The 19,563-nt window shown below is 38.0% G+C and overlaps 1 protein-coding gene across 1 annotated transcript in view; it reads left to right on the plus strand.

The window, feature by feature from the left end:
* The window catches only part of Dpr1 (defective proboscis extension response 1), a 528,341-nt gene that overhangs the window by 152,574 nt on the left and 356,204 nt on the right, over positions 1 to 19,563 (plus strand). The window contains exon 2 of the mRNA XM_078178615.1: positions 10,489 to 10,652. Within this exon, the coding sequence (XP_078034741.1) occupies positions 10,489 to 10,652 (164 nt within the window). The remainder of the gene's footprint in view (positions 1 to 10,488; positions 10,653 to 19,563) is intronic.

A 19,563-nucleotide genomic window follows, 5' to 3' on the forward strand; every position in this document is an offset into this window, starting at 1 on the left:
TCGGAACGAATAATGGAATCATTTCGGACGATTTATCGAACGGGTTATAACGCGCGACCCATGAAATTTTATGCACTCGAGCGGTTCATAATGACCTTGAAAAATGCCGGGTCGAACGAGATTTATCGTAAAATAACGTATATTTTGTTGACGCCGGAGCTGCGAGTTCGTTTCGTCACGGTTCCGCGATTATAAATTATAAAAATGAACGTTTCCGGGACATTTGCGATAATTATATGCTCGCACGTATATGATTTTAAACTGAAACGATTTTAAACTGAAATGAATTTAAATTGAAATGATTTGAATGTTGAAACGATTTAATCGATGATTTCGAATTAAAACGATTTAAACGATGGCTCTAAATTGAAACGATTAAATCAATGTCGCCGAATTGAAACGATCGAACCGGCGATTTTTAATTAAAACGATGAGGCGAGTGATATTAATTTGGAACGGCGGAGACAGTGATATTGAACGAAAACGATAGTGCCGATAATGTTAAATAAAAGTGGCGAGGTCGACGACTTTAGATTAAATCGATGAGATCGAAGAATTAAAATAGGAAGGACAAAGTCGACGATATTAACTAAAAACGATGGGATTGATAATATTAACTAGAAACGATGAGATCGATAATATTAACTGAAAAGGCTGCGGTCAACGATTAGTCCGACGAAATCAAAATGATTTTTAATAGTAACTGCGAGGTCTAGATTAGAGCGACGAAGTTAATGGTTTCAAATGGCGTCGATAAAAGGCAATGACGTTAAACAAAGTAGACGAAAAAGGCGATACATGTGTTTTTACGTGCGAACGAAGCTCTCGCTGCGATTAAACGAATATTGACGCGCGAAACAGCAGGCGTTCGAAAACTCGTTAAAACTCGCGTCTGAAGCGGATCCGTAATAATCAGCGAAATGAAAAGACAACGGCGACGAGCCCCGATTATGATGCGGCAATAATAATCGGCTGATTAAACTTGCGCGCGTACGCGAGTGTCCAGTTTTGTTTGCGCATCGCTATTATCCGGTTCTTCGTCTGTCAGCTATTTCTGCAGCGAGCCGGGCACGCCGACATGAAAATCTAATTAACCGGTCGCAATTACTAACGTGAACCCTCCCCCACCATCGCCGCCCGTATGTAATTAAGGCTGATTCTCATAACCACTCGAAGTCGCAGCGAAATATACTTTCCGATGGAATTTCGGAATGGCACGCACGAGCGCCTCCTTTGCAGGCATCTCTGTCTCTGTTTAATTGCGTATGAAACACCGTCGGAACGATCGTTTACCGCGTTCTCCCGTTTTCCGAATCGACGGCTTCTTCTCCTCCTTTCTTCTTCCTCCTTCCTTTTTCTTTTTTCTCTTTTTTTTTCATTAACGCAGATCGCAATTACGAGAGTACGCCGTTGCTGTAATTTCCTCTCTTGATCTTGCTCCATTGTGTCCCGGTTCTGATAAATTCCGAAAGCTGTCCGAGCAAGCTTAAGTCTATTAAGGGACGAAGCATCAAGATTAAGTCGCGTAATCGTTGAGGTTCCTGGGATTTAATTATACTATCAGCTCCTCGTCTTTTTCGTCGAAGATTAGATCGTAGGATGCGTTCACTCTTCTTCGGTGCTATTAATTATTATCCGTGAGAAAATATAATGATTGTACTATTGAAGATATTAATGGTAGCAGTCTTGAAAGTATTAATAATTGTACTATTAATAACGCTATTAAAGATACCATCAATTGTTCTATTAAAGGTACTATTAATTGCACTATCAAAGACACTATTAATAGCACTTTTAGAGATACTATTAATTGTACTATTAAAGGTATTGTTAATATTATTTTTAAAACTATTATTAATTATATTATTAAATGTACTATTAATAGTACTCTCAAAAGTACTATTTAAAAAATTGTACCATTAATAATAATTTAATAAAATGAATTCATACTGATCCTGCTATTTAATATTCGAATAAAAATATAACAAAACTGTTAGAGCAATTAAATCTCAGCAGTCTCAAAATTTCTAATAATATTAATCTAATTTACTGGATTAAAAATATTTATAAATGACGATCGCTGCCTCTTTTGATAAAAGAATGTTATTAAAGACCAGGCCTCGTTAATTCAAAGTTCCTTCCATTTCAAATAAATACAATCTATCAAGAATGAAAAATGAAACGAATTTCGTAGATTCGTAAAAGTTGCTACAAATCTAATCTGCCCAGTGGAATACACTATAGAACGAGAAAAGCATTTAAAAATGCATTCATTATAGCAGATATGAAAAGCGTTCGCGTTTGAAAGAGAATCATGCGCAGTGTTACGAAACATGGCTGCGTAAAGTACTGGTGGAAAAGCTTGCGAACGGATGAACGTAAAAGTCCACACAGATATTTTGCTACGAAAATGAACGCGAACAGTTTCGGCATTACGAAACGCTTACTTTTGTTAACTAAACTCGCTGTATTAAAATTCTGATCTCGACCGGTTCGTAGAGATTTCTACGCTTTTCATATAATACGCCAGTTTACAGTATATATTAAAATGTCCACGTCGCAGCGAAATATAAAATTGCCGTGTAACTTCTCAACAAATAAAGTCTACGAGAGAGGCAACGTATCCTTATTAAATCGCGTTCGTTAACTAGTCAAACGTATCCGTAACTCCACTATCGCGTAATTGTATTTTGCGTTAACCTATTTGCGCGTTTGGTCACGTATGTGTGCGTTTAGTATTTCTTTTAATTATAATTATTTTAAGTGTAAAGAAAATGAGGATTAGTTGAAAAATTATTCGCTACAAAATCCCTTAGTGGATTGCAACTATAAAAATTCATCTCTGAAGAAGTTAACTAATTTTGCATTAGCTAATATCCCCGAAATAAAGGTAATGAAACTATAAAAGTTATTCGATAACATTTTCATTTTTATCCAGCGGTTAATTCAATTTATTTTATTTAAATATGACGGATACGTAACACACTTGTTGAATTAAAATCAATAAAACAGCGTTCAAAATATTCCTGATATATAGTAATCTCTCTCTCTCTCTCTCGTTTTCTCTCTCTTTCCCGAACAAAAGCTAAACGGAGTTCGAGCTCCCTGGAAAATGTAGATTTATTCAGAACGTGGGCAAAATCAATGGAGCCGGAAGTGCTTACTCAGCTTTCGGTCCAAGTAGCTTTCGAAATGGTTTTCAAAAAATTCTGAAATTCGCACGGGTGTCCTCGTGGACGAATCAAAGGGCGTCATTTATAGCACGGTGGGAAAGTGGTACCATAAATGTTTTTCCAACCGGAAATAAACGTCGGCCCTCGGAAAAAGGTTCCCGTTATCGCGACCGGTGAGTATATATATATATATTATTAATCGCGCGGCGGACAACATTTGAATTATAACGCCGAAGTGCGCCGAGCACCTTCGTTCCCCGACGTGTAACGATTTTTCCTCGTTGCAATTGACAACCACGGTTATTTAGTGCCCCTCTATCTATTGATCAGCGCAAATTAAACCGACCGAACCGACAAAACTGTAGATCTTTCCAATAAACTGTCGCCGGTGTCGTTGAAGCCTCTGTTGTGCACGGTTGTTCGATTATCGGAACTGCATCGCGCGACTTGAAGAAATTTATGGCGACCGTTAATTACCTTTTATTGAAAGACTCAATATTTCAACGAGTCCGCGATACCTCGAAACGTGCTTCCACGACGATCGCGTCTTTTCGACTGCTCGAACACCGCGATCTCTTCTCGATTTCCGCGAGTAATTATGGTTCCGTTCTTTCGACCCGGGATGTCAGTTGAGCGGAAAAGTATACGGAAAATAACGAGGGGGAGATAAGACGTCTCTCTTTTACCGGCTTTATTTTCCGTAATCGCATTCGCGGGACGAGCGCGGAGTTACGCAATTACACAATTGCGTGAAACGAGAAAGGATTTCTTTAAAATCAGAGGAAACGCTCGCAGGAGTTTTTTTTATTAAAAAACCGCAATGAAAGGGAAGAATAAAAGTGCGTCTTATTCGATAAATACGAAGTTAATTGCGCGGGTTAAGTAAACGAAAAGCACAGCGATTGGCTCGGTGCCACGGTAATTGGCTACGCTATTCTAACCACTCGAGCGACTTCTTCGAAGAACGACGAGCAAACGCGGTCTCTTATCTGTTGTTCATAATCCTTTTTTTTCCGCCAAAAATGCCCGCGATCCGTGGCAGCGCGCCGGTAACGGAAAAAACACATATTCCGTTTTAGCCGACTCGAACGCGCCGTGTTTTTTCGTCCGGGGGACAGCATCGGTGCAGCTCGACAAGACAAACAGTAATCCGCGTCGTTCACGTCATACGAAAATCCGTTCGAGTTGGCCGCGTGTGGTTAATAAATTTGGAAGATTTGCATGCGGCTGTCCGCGCATTCCAGCGGCTCTTCAAACATCCGATTCGCTATAAATCATTCCGTGAAATGTTTGCAAAATGTTCGGGGAGCCGTTCGGGCTCGCGCGGGAGAAATCGCGGGCGGCAGTCACGCAAAGGAATCTAACTGGATGAACAACGATTTCTCGCTCGCTTGCGTCTCATCGATATTTCAGGGAGCGTCTCGCGCGGTTCTCTCCCCCTATCCCCTCCGAAAGAAGTCACCGACGAAAGATAGTAAATCCTTGTGTTCCCGACGTCGCACGCAGCTGTTGTCTTCGGTTTTTCTCTTGCATAATAGAGAAACACGAGGCCTTTCGCCTGCGACGCGCACCTGCTTGCGGCATCCTTGATGCCGTGTCCGTGATTCTCATTAGGATTTTCGAATTCTTCGAGCTGCGTCGTGATCTCGCTAAATGCTTTTCTACCGTAATTTATTTAATCTCGAGGTTTGGTAACGCGAGAAAAATCGATTTGGTAATTACAGTAACATTTCCTTGCGAAAGGATAAGTATCTTTTAAGATTTTTATTTTTACGGTAAAACACTTTATGTGATAATTTTATAGATATAAATATATATACGTTTTTAGTTAAATGAAAAAATTGAAATCTGTCAAATTTTATTCTTAGTAAGATTGATAAATTATAAAGACATAAACTAGACAGGAATTTTCTTTTGAATTAAAATCTCGAGAAAGTATTTAAATTACTGATGATTTAATACATTGAATTTAATAAATAGAGAAAGAAAGAGATCTATACTCTTTTTAGTTATCACGAAAAATTGCATAAATGAAATATTTAATTGTATTAAAATTGCTGACGCTATTTACGATGAAATTAATACGTGACTCATATATAGTGATATTAAATTCATATATCCTTCGTATATAGTATTATTAAATTCATATACCCGTCATATACATTGATATTAAATTCATATACCCGTCATATACATTGATATTAAATTCATATACGATCGTATTAAATTCGTACGTAATTCACAAACGATCACGACAAGTTCATCTATAATTGCTAAATAAGTCACGCGAGCGTTTATTAAAGTTTCAATACGTTTAAAATTTTAGACGATCGATTCCAATACATTGTATCGTGGAAAATAATTCGCGATGCGAGATAATTAGCAAGTTGTGCGCATACCACGCCGACAAGAAAATGATTTTGTTGCAACGGGTATTGAGCATCCGAAGTTCAGAGGCAAATAAAATCGTCGATGGCGTCTGCAACTGCTGGTCGGCTATTGAAAGTCTTCTTTCGTAAGAACTTGTCAAGATGCTTAAAAAGGTAGTTGACGGTTGGAGAGACGTCTGGGGAAGAAACTGGGCGAGGTAAAGTCTCAGAGACCTCGGTTCATTCAATTTCTGCAGAGTCATTTGCTAGAGATGAGGTTGAACGTTGTCACGGGCCACGAGAAATATGTAACTTCTTTTTCGAGTGACATTTTTAACTGTTTTAACCGGCGTTGTACGTTCATCGATCCTAACTAAAAGATTTTACTATTTTTCTGTATTATATGAAAACTATTTTACCATTTTTCTTTTAAATAGAAGCTATTTCTCTATTTTAATTAACAATAATCTAAGTACTTTGCTATTTTTCTCTGTTATATGTAAAATATTTTACCATTTTTTTAACTATATGTAAGCTATTTCTCTATATTAATTAAGAGAAATATTTTACTATTTTTTTCTATGACATCTAAGCTATTTCTCTAGTTTAATTAACAATGATCAAAGTATTTTATTTTACCAAATGCGAGCTGTTTGACAGTGAAATCGATAATTTAATACTTGATAATTAGGAAAGAATATTTCAGCAACGAAGCTATATTAAGTCAAAGGAGTGCTAATTGTGCGCAGGAAAAGTTGATTGATAATTAGTCTCGATCATTATACCAAGGTATGCGCGCACGATATTTCATAGGATGATCCGCTTTGCATTTATTGATTATACGCTCGGCCCAGCGAGAAATTCACTGTTGACATTCCCGAAAGCATCATTTATCGCTCTCGCGTTCGACGCAAGTTTTATTTATAACTTGACAACCGACGTGGAAACGACGACACCGTTTACGTTTGGATAATCGGTCCGGATCGATGTCAATGGTGTACACGGGACGATACTTTTTATTTCGAAAACGATCTCGCTCGTAATTTGCTGGTTTGGCCGTCGAGCAACCGTACATCTGATAGCACTCATGACAGTTTGTGACCGATTCCTCTTTGAACTAAGCGATTGGCTAGTTCCAGGGTGAAGCCTGATTGCTTCTGTGAAACCGAAACGCTGTTTAAACTAACTGCTACTGACAACGAATCTGAGTGCTTCTGATTATTCTTGTTGGCTGAACGCTTCATCACTCTCTCTCTCTCTCTCTCTCTCTACCGTACACCTGTGGCAGAGACGCTCTCTTTGGGCTCTTATCCCTGCATCGTATAGTATATTTCAATATTATTCGATAGATTCTTTATTTGTATATTTAACATTCGCAATTTTAACACGTCGGTCAAATATGGGTGACACTAATTTCTAACCAATTTTTAAGATTCATTTTTATTGCAATATGTTTTGACGAACTGAATTTGACTAGAATGTTTCGAATGCAAAAGAGTTCTAATGATATCCTGTATACAAAATATTAACTTTCTAGTTTGGCTTTAATTAATTAAATTGTTTTAAATATGTGAGGATTTTAGTGGCTGATTGTCGACGCTGAAAGTAATAATATATTATACATTACCTCATATACATGTATATTAATAGACTGTCTCATATGCATGTATATTAATAAGCTATCTAATATAAATGTATATTAACAAACTATCTATTATAAATGTATATTAACAAACTATCTAATATAAATGTATATCAACAAACTATCTAATATAAATGTATATTAACAAACTGTCTAATATACGTGTACATTAAAAATTTGTCGAATATACCTATCGAATAATAAACTGCCTACTATACGCGCCTAACAATAAATTGTCAATATTAAATTACTGTACAATACTAAATTATCCAACGAACACATATTATAATAAATTCCTTACCACAAAAGCCTAATAATAAATACTATTATCTAACCAACTGGATTTCGAACAAAAAAAAGGCAATGGTCGATCGAGTATAACAAAATATAAAAAGACTCGAGTAGCGAAGTAAATCGACTCGACCAGCGAGCATCAGCAATTGAAAGTGGTTGTACCTGCAGGTAATAAAGATTCGTCCAACACGTTTCCCAGAAAACGACCAATTTACCCGTTAACCAAATCGCCGAACCAATCGTCTTATTAGTTTCGCGTGCGACTAGCGACGAACTAATGGACTGACAACGCCGTTCTTCGGAACCCGCGTGTATCTTGGTAGAGCGAACGGGGGTCCGTTCGTTAAATCGAACATGGTAGCAATCAGGAACAGGTGGCACGCCGTACACACCGGCGTGCAATCGTCGCGATTAAAGAAATTAGCGGCGCCGTCGTTCCCCTGATACACCGTCCATAAATAAGGATTAGGTGTAATCGCGCCGAATAACCGGCGGCACTTTTTACGTTTCGCAAAATAAAAAGGACGCGAGAGAGAGAGAGAGAGAGAGAGAGAGAGAGAGAGAGAGAGAGAGAGAATAGGGGGAAGAGGAACACGCCGCCGCAAACGTAGACGATCGTACCCGCAAACTCAATTAATTTTACACTCTAATGTGTCCGGCGCGAGAAAGGAAGGCAGAATGCATGGAAATGTGTAGGCGGTTGCCGCGCGGTCGATAGACGCTACCTACGGGCTTTTATACTTTTTAATCGTGACACTGTGCGAGATATTTTATATATATATATATACATATATATAAATTGGAATTCCGGCAGCGCCCTTATTTGTCACGATTCGAAATCTATTTTGTTTGTCGGTTGCAAATGGCCGTTCCATTTTTATCCGCTACTACGAATGGCTTTTTTGTTTTACAAGGACAAATGCCACTTTTTTTCTGCAAGCTCAAAGCGTGTTTCAATCATTTTCTACGAATAAAAAAAGAAATTCTTAATGTTATTAATTGTATCGCATTTATCGTTTTCTTTTAATTTTCTGTAATAATTTTGCAAATTTTTTCAGCTCTATGTGCAAAAACTAAAATATAGAGCCAGTTGAAATTCTTTATTGCAGTTTATATCATTTTTTGATTAATGTAATCTTTACCCATTAATTTAATTTATTTCATTCTTATCGTATAAAAAGTTACTTGAATTCTTATGCAAATAGAAGTTTAATGCTAGGTTTCCGTGTATCTGCTTTTCAAATTTGTCAATTTTATGTGGAACAAATATTTTCTGATAAATGTGCAGGACGCAGTATTGTAATAAATAGAATTACATATAAATAACGTGGTAAGAAATTTCGCGAGCCCGATGAGATTATGTACAATTGACCGTGGAGTGGTAGGTATACGAAAAATGTTCGCGATTATAAGCGAGGAAAGGGAATTATACGATATCACGTGCAAGTTTATAAGTGGATAAGATCTGGAAGTGAAGGAGAGGATCATTGAAACGTTAAGAGGTGAGAGAAAGGAGAGGATGCTCGGAAGATGTCGAGATAGGTTCGTGTTATTAGACGATGAACGAGGTTGTTAGGATTCAGCAGATAAACAATGTAATAATGGAGATCTCGTCTCGGACATAAAATAATAGGAAACGGGACTTAATTATTTCCGAAAGACAATATGTATCGGATTCCATAAACAACGGAACCATTTCTGCGAAGTAACGCATAAAATGTATTAAATGTAACGGGTTTCGTTTTTCGCTTTGAATTAATGTCCACGTTTCCTGAAATGGATACCGGCCGGTAATTAGTCCGCGGGATTTTACACGTTTGAGACAAAGATAAGAGAACGAAATACGAAACAACAGAAATAGCAGAATAATTAACAAATATTCTAATACTGTTTGCAATTTGTTCGAATTATATTTAAAGGATGAATTTCTACACGTTTCTATTTAATTGCACCTTCTCGCTATTTGTTACGAGCAATTTGTATTTCTAGTTCATAGACGATGCAATAAATTCGACCGGTTCGCCCGATTCTATCTATCACTTTTCGAAAAAACTCGAATTGCAATTACCTTGGAACATTTTCCCGTGTCCGACCCCGATTCGTGAGTTATCAATTATTCAATACCGAACTATAGCGCAGAATGTATCGATTACCCATTAAGATAATTCACGTTAATTCCAGTAAATGGGTTAATTACCAAACCTTTGGGAACATAATGAGATTCCACTTTCCTTTTACTATTATTCTAAAAATTAGAGTCCGGCTATTATAACACAATACTAAAATGTATCGTAAAATATACCGATCGCCGGTGGAGATCGTTTACGTTGACGCTAGTAACCTAATGGCATAACTAACGAACCGGTATAAATAAAATCAAATTCTTCCGCTTCGACAATATTGCTACAAAATTACTGCTGTACTGTTACATAAACTATGTTACATAATCTAGTGAGTAAAATCGTTTAGGTTAATTCTGGTATCTCGACCAATTAATCAATCATTTTAAATAACATTAAATTCTACTTTGTACACTTTATTGCTGCAAAAATTAATATTCAACTGACTCTTTAAACTGATCTTACACAATAAGACATTTTGCATTGATTCTAATAAACAATTCAGAAAATTATTCGATTCTTTTTCATATATAATATTATTCCATGTCGTGACATATACTGATCATTATGACGCTTCACGTTGTTCCATACAATAAACAGTATTAACAGTGCAAACCACATTAATATCATAAACCACGTTAACAGCATTGATATAAAAAATTATGAATTTCGTACAATTAATCAAACAGGCAAAATCCAAATCTGCACAGCTGAAGTATCCCCCGGCCGCATTTGAGAACTAGCAAAAAAACCAATAAAAAATTGTTTAAACTTCTGCCACCTGCAATGGACGCGGACTACCGCGTTCCACAAGTTCCCCGGTGTACCATAAACTTGCCGGGCGGAACGGAAACCAGCCACTCATCGATTCTGTAATTATTTTCCAACAGGTAACTTTGCGCGGGAGCAGAAGCTGCTGGCAGCGAACGTCTTCAGCAGCCACAACGTCACTAACACGCCGACGTTCGAGACGAACGTTCCTCGAAACGTGACGACGGCGGTCAGCCAGACCGCTTTTCTTCATTGCAGGGTTCATCAGTTGGGCGACAAAGAGGTAAGTGGATTCATGCGTTACACCCGTCTGGGAGAAGGATTCTCTCCGGAAACGGAGTAATAAGCGCGACGAGATACGCGACTCGCGATGGTACGGGGGGGGGGGGGGGGCGGGGTTAGACGAGAAAAGTTCGTAGAAGGGTAGAGAACCTCCTTCGTGAAGAGATACGAAACGAAAATTGAAATTGTAGTTTAACATCTCTTCTCTGTGTAAATCCGAAAACATCGCGATTGAAAATAACGTTTAAAGTGGTTTTGAAACTGCATAGAAAGAAACGAAGCAATTAGCTCTCTTGTCCCACATGTGGCGTAAAAAGGTCCAACTATGGGGACAATGGGGAGCTCGAAACAAAAGCAGAATATAAAATTAGAAATTAAATGAAGAAATTAATTCGATTGAACTGTTTAATGCTTCGTCAGTTTGTAAATGAGAATAAGACTTTAAAACACTTCCAGGTAATTGCATTTAATTATATCTTTTGAGGTCAACGAACTCTGGTTACGAAACGTAGAAGTTCTAGGCTAATTTTAGGTCAGCTTTAAGCTGTGTCGCTATACACTGTTTTTTTGTTTTATCTATTCTTTAATACAGCTCAATTTCCTCCGAATAACATATTTATCATTAATCGATTAATTTAATCATTTCTCAGCCATTTCGTATCATTACTAATAAAAGTATTAATATCTGTGGAAATTATGAATCCACGGATTTCTAACAAAAATTTCAAATAAATAACTTGTTATCTCAATTCCAGTTTTATTATATGTACTATAGCACGCCATTGCTGTTATATATTATCACCTTTGTGGGAGACCGTATACCGCTGTACATCGTCGCCAAGTTTTTATTCCCCGCTCGTATTATCACAGGGCGAGCCTTCGCGAAGATAAGATTTCTCTGTAACGACCACTCGCGCCTCTCTCTGATAATAATATCTTTTACACGGTGTATCATGTTTTCATAGTTCTTTTAATCGTTAAAATAAGTTAGCCGGCTTCTATGATACTTTGTTACTCGGACAAAAGATTTGATAACTCAGACAACAATTTGTTAGATTCACTTATGCACTGTGCTCGTTCGATAAAAAATAGCAAGCTGTAGATTTATTACAAAAATACGAAAGTCAAATATAGAATAGTTAATTACAAGAATTTAAAAAATATCGTTACATTATTTCAATTAAATTGCAGTTATTAAAACATGAAAGGCTTCTTCATCCATCTTATACTTCTCATAATTAAGTCGGACAATTTTTATATTGCATAAAAATCCACACAGTCTGAGCCCGGCAATATTAAATCGGGAGAGGCTTCAAGTGTTCCTTTGATAAGAAGAAAACATAATCTCGCCACTCGGTTAATTAAACGCTCGAATAGCAGCATTAAATCTGGAACACTGTGCACTTTCCAGAAATCCGTTGATACTCACGGATGCCCGGCCGTTGTACACAGAACGTCCATTTTAATTTTCCCCGGGGATAATAGCGCTAACGGCTTAACCCTTGTGTCAATAATTAGGTACAGGGATCGCTACTTCCAACTTTGCTTGAATATTTCTACGCCGTGGACGATGCGAACATCGAAAACCCTTCTCGAGCCCGGCTCCGCAACCGTTCAAGTATTTTTAAATAAATATTCAGAGAAATTTCCGGTAAACTGTTGTTTAAACAAATCGATGTCAGGATGGGTTGCGCGTATGATTCCGTTGTCGGCGCGCTTTTTAGTCCGCTCATTAACCGGGATGCCGCCGTTAGAATTTAATTAGCAAGAATAATTCCGTTTTAAAATACACGGCGATCGGCGGGCGGAAGAACGACGCCGCGGCACGTAAAAGGGTACGTGGCACGTTCTATCAAAGCCAACCCCCGGCAGCTCTGTTGCGGTTAGGTTCGCTCTATCGTTTTTCAAAATCTTCGATCCGAGGCATGCGTTCGCGCAGGCGACGGCGGCGGCGGCGGCGGCTGTATGAATCCGGGAGGCTTCTAGGATAACATTACCGCAAGGCTGCCGTGCGGTTTCGGTGCCGGGGTTGTTCATAGAATATGCATGACGCGTGTTCCGGGAGTGAAACAACCCGACGGACGGGGGTAAATATGCGTGCAGTCATCGAATTTTATTTTCATCCTTGTTGCGTCGGGAAAACGGTGATTACCTGTAGCCTCTCCCCCCCTACACACGTAGCAATTTTGCTACGGTGAGGGAAAACGTTTTCGGCTAAGGACGACGTCGCGTAACATCGACCAACCAACCACCGCGTACTCAAACGGTATTTACAGTGAAAACTATTATTATGCCTCGCTCGTATTCAATGGCGGCATTCTATTCGGTAAACACTGCTTCGTTCCACCGATAAGGGAACGGTGAAACGTTATACGTGGATCAACGTTTTGACTGCCGGGCCGCGAACCTAACAATTTCCGAAAAATAGAGCATTTTATTCTATACGATTTAACCCGCTCAGCAAATTCGGATAACATTCCTACTGTTATATAGAAAAAGGCTATGTCAAGATCTCCTGATTTTTGCGATAAATATAGACGATAAATCATCTCGCGGAAATACTCGCTATATATTCGTTGTATCCTCGATATTGTTATGTCGCTTCATAGAAAATATTCAAATAGAATTTTCGATCGCGCATGATTTATAAGTATTTCGATTGCAACTCCACGAAGCATTTATAGTTCTTGGGAACGATAGTCGTCGACGAGGAGCCGTTTAAAAATCCTGCACTCGTGCAGTGCGCGAACTGTACTAAAAATTTCGAGGAGGCTAAAGCCCCCCCACTCCTCCTCGTTCACGAAAACATCCGAGATCATTGTCGGGAATAATGTACGGGATATACGTATGCAGAACCGTTGATACGATAGCCCCACGTCAGCACGATTTATTCATACTTCCATCATTAAAGTTTAATCAAACCGTACGATCTTTACGTGCCGCGCGCGGCGCCGCGAGAGTTCGTAGAACGTGCACGGCAGCGGTATTTGTTGAAGTTCCAGTAAATGCGAAACTTTCGAACTATGGGGGGAGATCGAGGAATTACACAGGAAGATTTGATACAACTGAAATCCTGGTAGAACGGCGGAAACCCGTCGTCTTGAAAATGTTCCCCCGATTTGCCGCTAACATTTCCCCGATTGCGTTGGTACTGCTTTGTTCTAATTACAGCCGGCATGCCAGTTGTTCAAATCGATTCGATGTTCTCGCGATAATCTTCAGTTTGTTAGTGTTTTCAATTGTTGGTAATGCTCGGTCGATTAATCTAAATTTTCTGTTAATATTCAAATTATTTAAATTTAAATCTAGAAAATATTTGAAACTATGATTAATCTCAAATTTTGATTTTTAGTTAAAAGGTTAGATTAAAGAAGAGAAATTACTGTTTAATTCAAGTGCAAGAAATATTTGTTTTTAACAGAAGGAAGTATAGTATTTGAAAGTTATAGTATTAATATAGTATTGATATAATACGCAATATATAGAGCAATTCATTTTCATCCGGCATAATTTGTGGCCTAGACACGTGAACTATAATTTAATATAGTCTATTAAAACTCGCGAGAAATTTCGACCATGAGAGTTATTAAATGTTTGATAATGAAACATGAATTTGTCCGGCATCGACGAATATTGAAATTTATGCGTGCGCCGGTAAAACGAGTTGAATAAATATCGCAGATCTACCGAACGTTGTGAGATTTACGGAACGTCGCTTTCGACTAATTATCAGACCGCGTTGCGAATTGAATATAATTTCAATTTGAGTATTAAACTCATTATATACTAAGCCTCGCCGTAAGCTTATGTTGGCTGTAACTAATAGCCAGTAGTCAATCGCCTCCCAAGAGATTCCAATTAGTCAAATTAATCTGGTCAACTACCTGGATGACGATCGTTTACGATCAATACGGTAAGTGATAGTCACGTGCGTCGCGATTATTAGGAAATGTAACGGCGTTAGAAAATAATCACGTTGAACGACGAATAGAGTAACAAGTTTCAGCATCTCGCAAAATCTGAGGCAAATGGCACCATCGAATAATTATATCTTGTTATCTAACTCTGTATTCGATTGTAATAGAAGTTACACCTACAGTGATCACTTTATCCTAAATTATTATAACCGAAATGATGTTCCCAATATTTCTAATATCTAGATCGCGAATTTAGTAATTTTTAAAAATAATTTCAAGTCGCAGAAGCTAACAGCACAGCAATTTCTAATTTTTTTAATATTTTACCACTGCGCAAGTTGATCTTATTCCTCTTCGTCATAGATGCAAATCCGCAGGGTATTAATATTTCGCATATGTAATACATACAATTTTCGCAATTACAATAATACAATTTTCTCACTCACTACGTTTATAACTGCGAATTATCGTGGCACACAATATTTGGAGCGCTTCGACCAGCTATGGTACTAAACGCAATCGATAGGATTAAATCCTGCGTATGTCTAATTCTGAATGTACAATGGCGAAGTACAAGCTTTGACAAGTTTACTGTTCACATAGTACTGTTAACAGCGTATAAATAGTTAACATCGAATATTAAACGGTACCATAAATTAAAAATGAATGAATTATTATTTTCCAATAAAATCCATAGTCGCCGCGTCTTTTCTAATTTAATTTAAACCACCTTTGCCTCAATTACGTATAATCATTTGCCTACTATGTTAAATCACTATCTAAAGTACCAACTATCCAAAAGATTCCATTATTAGAAAGTTCGCTACTAATAAAATTCGTATCAACGGAGCACGCGAACTAATTCAAGACCAACGATTAAATTTAATTCCGTTCCGCCATCGTCGTAAATTATAAACAGCAACGGGACAATTACGCGAGCAGTCTACGAGAACGAATTTGTCTCCCCCGTTAAGACGGCGAACGCAACGAAGACTGCTTGCTCACGTCGCGATGATAGAGGAAAATTTGGAAACAAAACAAACGCTCCGCACGGCGGAGAAGTGCTCTCTGAATCACTCGACCGGACACCTTCGAGCGCCAGATACAGCTAATTTTCTGTTCTGCCCTCCGGAAACGTTGTTCCGCCACCGCGAATTGCAGCAGGGCGACGCTTTTGATATTTTCCAGCGTTCTAGAATTCCACCTTTCCCGCTAGGTAACAGCATCCAATTCCAGCACTTATCGACGCGGAACCCGGCGCATTCTTCTTCGGAAACGCTGTATCGAATGTAAACGTCGAGAAACGCTGACGCGAAAGGAATTTATTAAATCAAATCAAAACTGAACCTTTCCGATTACTATCTTTATATGTAACACGGTGAAAGATGATCTCGAGGGAGATTAAAACTGTTTGAGAAAGAAGAAGGGACTGAATAAACAAAAATTAAATACATAAGGGTAAAATGGTAGATCCCGCATGAGATTTGGAAGCTTATAATGAAAATAAAATATAGGATATTAGAAACAGTTAAAAATTATTAAAAGATATTGTATAATATGTTTAGTAAATATAGTGTTGGATAAAAATGATTGAGAAATGTTTTTCGATACTTCGGTATAAGTAGTATTAAGACGATTTTGAAAATTGAGAAGAATCGCCTATTATGACACTACATAAGGGTAAAATGGTAGATTTCGTCTTACATTTGAAAGCTCCTAATAAAAATAAAATCTAGGATATAGGAAACAATTAAAAATGATTGAAAGATGTCGTCTAACATGTATAGTAAATATAGTAAATATAGTGTTAAACAGAAATGATTGAAAGGCGTTTTCTGACACCCTAATATCAATAACATTAAGAAGACAATTTTGCAATTTGAGAAGAACCGAGGTATATCACACAACATTCTGCAATCAAGTAAAATAGCTCGATAAATGTACCAGCGCGCTAGGTAATACCTTTTAAAACGGCGCGCTGCGAATGTTTTGAGTAAATCGTTTTGTCGTGTTCTGTTCTGGTGGCAGGAATAGGTGCGAGGCTGGGATCGCAGACGGCTCTCTCGCGGCGCGCCGACGGCGTCGAGTTCGTTCGCAAAAAAGGGCACACATGCACGAGGCGGGGTCGACGTATTCCTAAATTTAAAGGCGAGATCGATACTTGTTCTTGAAGCGGCATTTCTGACCTCTCGTCGGGCTCCGCTAATTGCCTCATTCGTCGGCCATCAATGGCATCAAAAGGATAGAGGCGGCCACCGACAAGCTGTGACCTAATTAGATGGGGCGGAAGGGGGCGAAACGGTATTCCGTGCGGCGCGAATTTCGAAAGCCTCGAGCGTGTGCGACGATGAAAAGGATAGTCAGGATTTCAGCACGCACCACGCACCACGCACCACGCGCGAGCGCGCGCGCGCGCACCCGACCGTCGCCGTAATTCTCCGACGTTTCTTCCGTGAAATTTGCTTAACGTGAATTTTTTAAAGAACGGGCGCGCCGCCGCTTCCCCGAAAAGCCCGAAAAATGAAATTAGGATGTATCTGTCGGGCATCTCTCGCCCCCGAGATAACAACGTCGCGCGCGTTTCCTTTTATTATCCGTTTACGTGCCGTGATCGCCGACTCTTGGTTTATATCTCGTTTCGGGAACGGTGCCGTAGCCACGAAATTCACCGGGAAGTCGAGCGATGTTTGCGCATCCATTTACTGGCAGATAAAGTGCGCTCGCTTTTGCATTACGGGAAATTTCCGTCGTAAATCGGGAGAGCTTTGTAACGTTTACAATTTGCGCGAACTTTGAGCTGCGGTAGCATTTTCATTAAGCGTCACCTAATGTGCTCGATTTGAAGAAATTAAATTGAATGGACTGGTAGAAATAATAATATATCTAGGAGAAAAATATTAAAAAATATCTTTCGAAATATTAACATAATTGTTAAAATGGTCCGTCAACCAAGGGTTAATAGAATTGTTAAAATTTACTGTATGTAATAATTATTTTATATGACTATCTTAAATCGGCAGAACGTAGCATTCTTTTTAAAATTACAAAATCTTTGTTACAAAAATTATATTTCATCATGATATACTTTAAAAAATTGAATATATATTTCTTTTAAAATTTTACAGAATTTACCAGCACGAATTTATAATAATGAACAAAAATTACGAACTTCCTATTTCCTTTTCAGGGAGCCAATAACGATACTACCCTCGATACTTGAAAGATGAGTAGGGTTAGAAAGTTATGCAGTTGGTATCTGATCAAGTACCGTTTCAAAAGTTACGATGCGTCGCTGTTTATTTTTCGGCAAGAGTAATGAAATTAATTTGCCGGTCTATAGATATAGAGTACACAGTCGAAAACTGGTTCCCGCCGAGTTTCTAAACGAATACCGGTTTTCGTTGGCAGCCCCTGGACTGCCGATGATTTAAGCGAGTTTAATTGAACTTAGATAATGAGTTAAGCGTGGACTACGTTCCCTGCATTTTCTTGCCGGATACTCAAAGAAGGGAAAATGGTCTGTTTCCTACGAAATGACCTTCTAGAGCGGCCGATTTTACAGTTATTAAACCACCATCCCTATATAGCAGCTGTTAAGAAGCAAGTAATTTCCCTTTTCTACAAAGAAACCCGTACATCTCTTAATTACATCCTCGCTTCTTTTATAAGAGGATTTGCCGCTTTGCACTCGGCTACGTTAAACAATGGGATTTTACAGGGGCTGCTGTGAATAAAATATTTGGTTAAACGACTAGCTATTCATACCAATTAGTTGTATGTAAGAAGATTCTTGGCGTAACTTTACGGTACTTGACGATATTTTAATTGACGAAGTAAAAATATATTTGTATTATGCGAATTATTAATCGTCCTAGGAATTATGACTTTCTATGAAATATTCGATCATTCTTTAAAATATTAATTTTGAAAATAAACTTCAGATACCATATATATATTATATATTTATACATCGTTAAAAGAAATAAATAAAATATTAAATAATTATAATTGATGCAATCGAACTAGAGAATTTTTATTTTGCATAAAAATCCATATACTAATTATTACAAAAGAAATGTGTCGTTTCTATTACAACAATCGTGTTACATTTAATTCCAATATTAAAACGACACCGTGTTCATAGTTCACGTAAAATCCTCTGCTCGCCTTTGAACGCAGGACACTGAAATGAACTTTAATCGTTCATCCGTGAAACAATAGTAATAAATGAAATACTGCGTTGAATTCGGAAAGCAAATTACATAATTGATTTCCACGCAGCGATACGCCGATGCGCGTATCCTAATGTGGTGAAATTATGTATGAAGAATAATTCATTTGTAACCGGTTACGTGTCTCTATGTATGAATCCATTGTATGTCGTCTAAACTAAACCCCGACCAAAGAACACAAATGCAGCTGAAATCGGCCAATAATTCAAAACAGTGCCGATCGTGCGAATATTGTTTCGTAAATACGCAAAATTGCAGTGATCGGGTTTCTTCATTAGCAGAAGCGTGGAAATATAAATTTTATGGTGTAATGGGTGCGTTAAAAAATTAGTGAATATTTTAAATACAAGCCATAGATATATAAATATAAAAATACATAAATACAGTATAAGTATAAATATAAATACAAGAAACAAAAATGGGTAAAAGAGTATAAGGGCAAAAAGGGTGAATAATTCAAAGTGGAAGAAAAGACGCGAAAACAATTTTGATAAATATGAGGACCAAAATGCAAGAGAAAAATTTTTCTTAAAAAGCGAAAACATCGTAACAAAAATTGTATTTGCAGCAGCGCGACGAACGCAACACTCCGAGTTCGTAGCAGAAGCTTAATATCATTTTATATATACGAGAAACGAAATGGGAGAAAGAATTGTGATCGTAGAGGTAGCGCGTCGAAATAAAAATTGTGTTGTCGGCCTGATTCGTTGCAAGCTGAAGTGATTTCGGAATCGAATGGGGGGGCTGTTAGCGTCGAACCGAT

The sequence above is a fragment of the Augochlora pura genome, chromosome 4 (assembly GCF_028453695.1).
Source record: "Augochlora pura isolate Apur16 chromosome 4, APUR_v2.2.1, whole genome shotgun sequence".
NCBI classification, from domain to species: Eukaryota; Metazoa; Arthropoda; class Insecta; order Hymenoptera; family Halictidae; genus Augochlora; species Augochlora pura.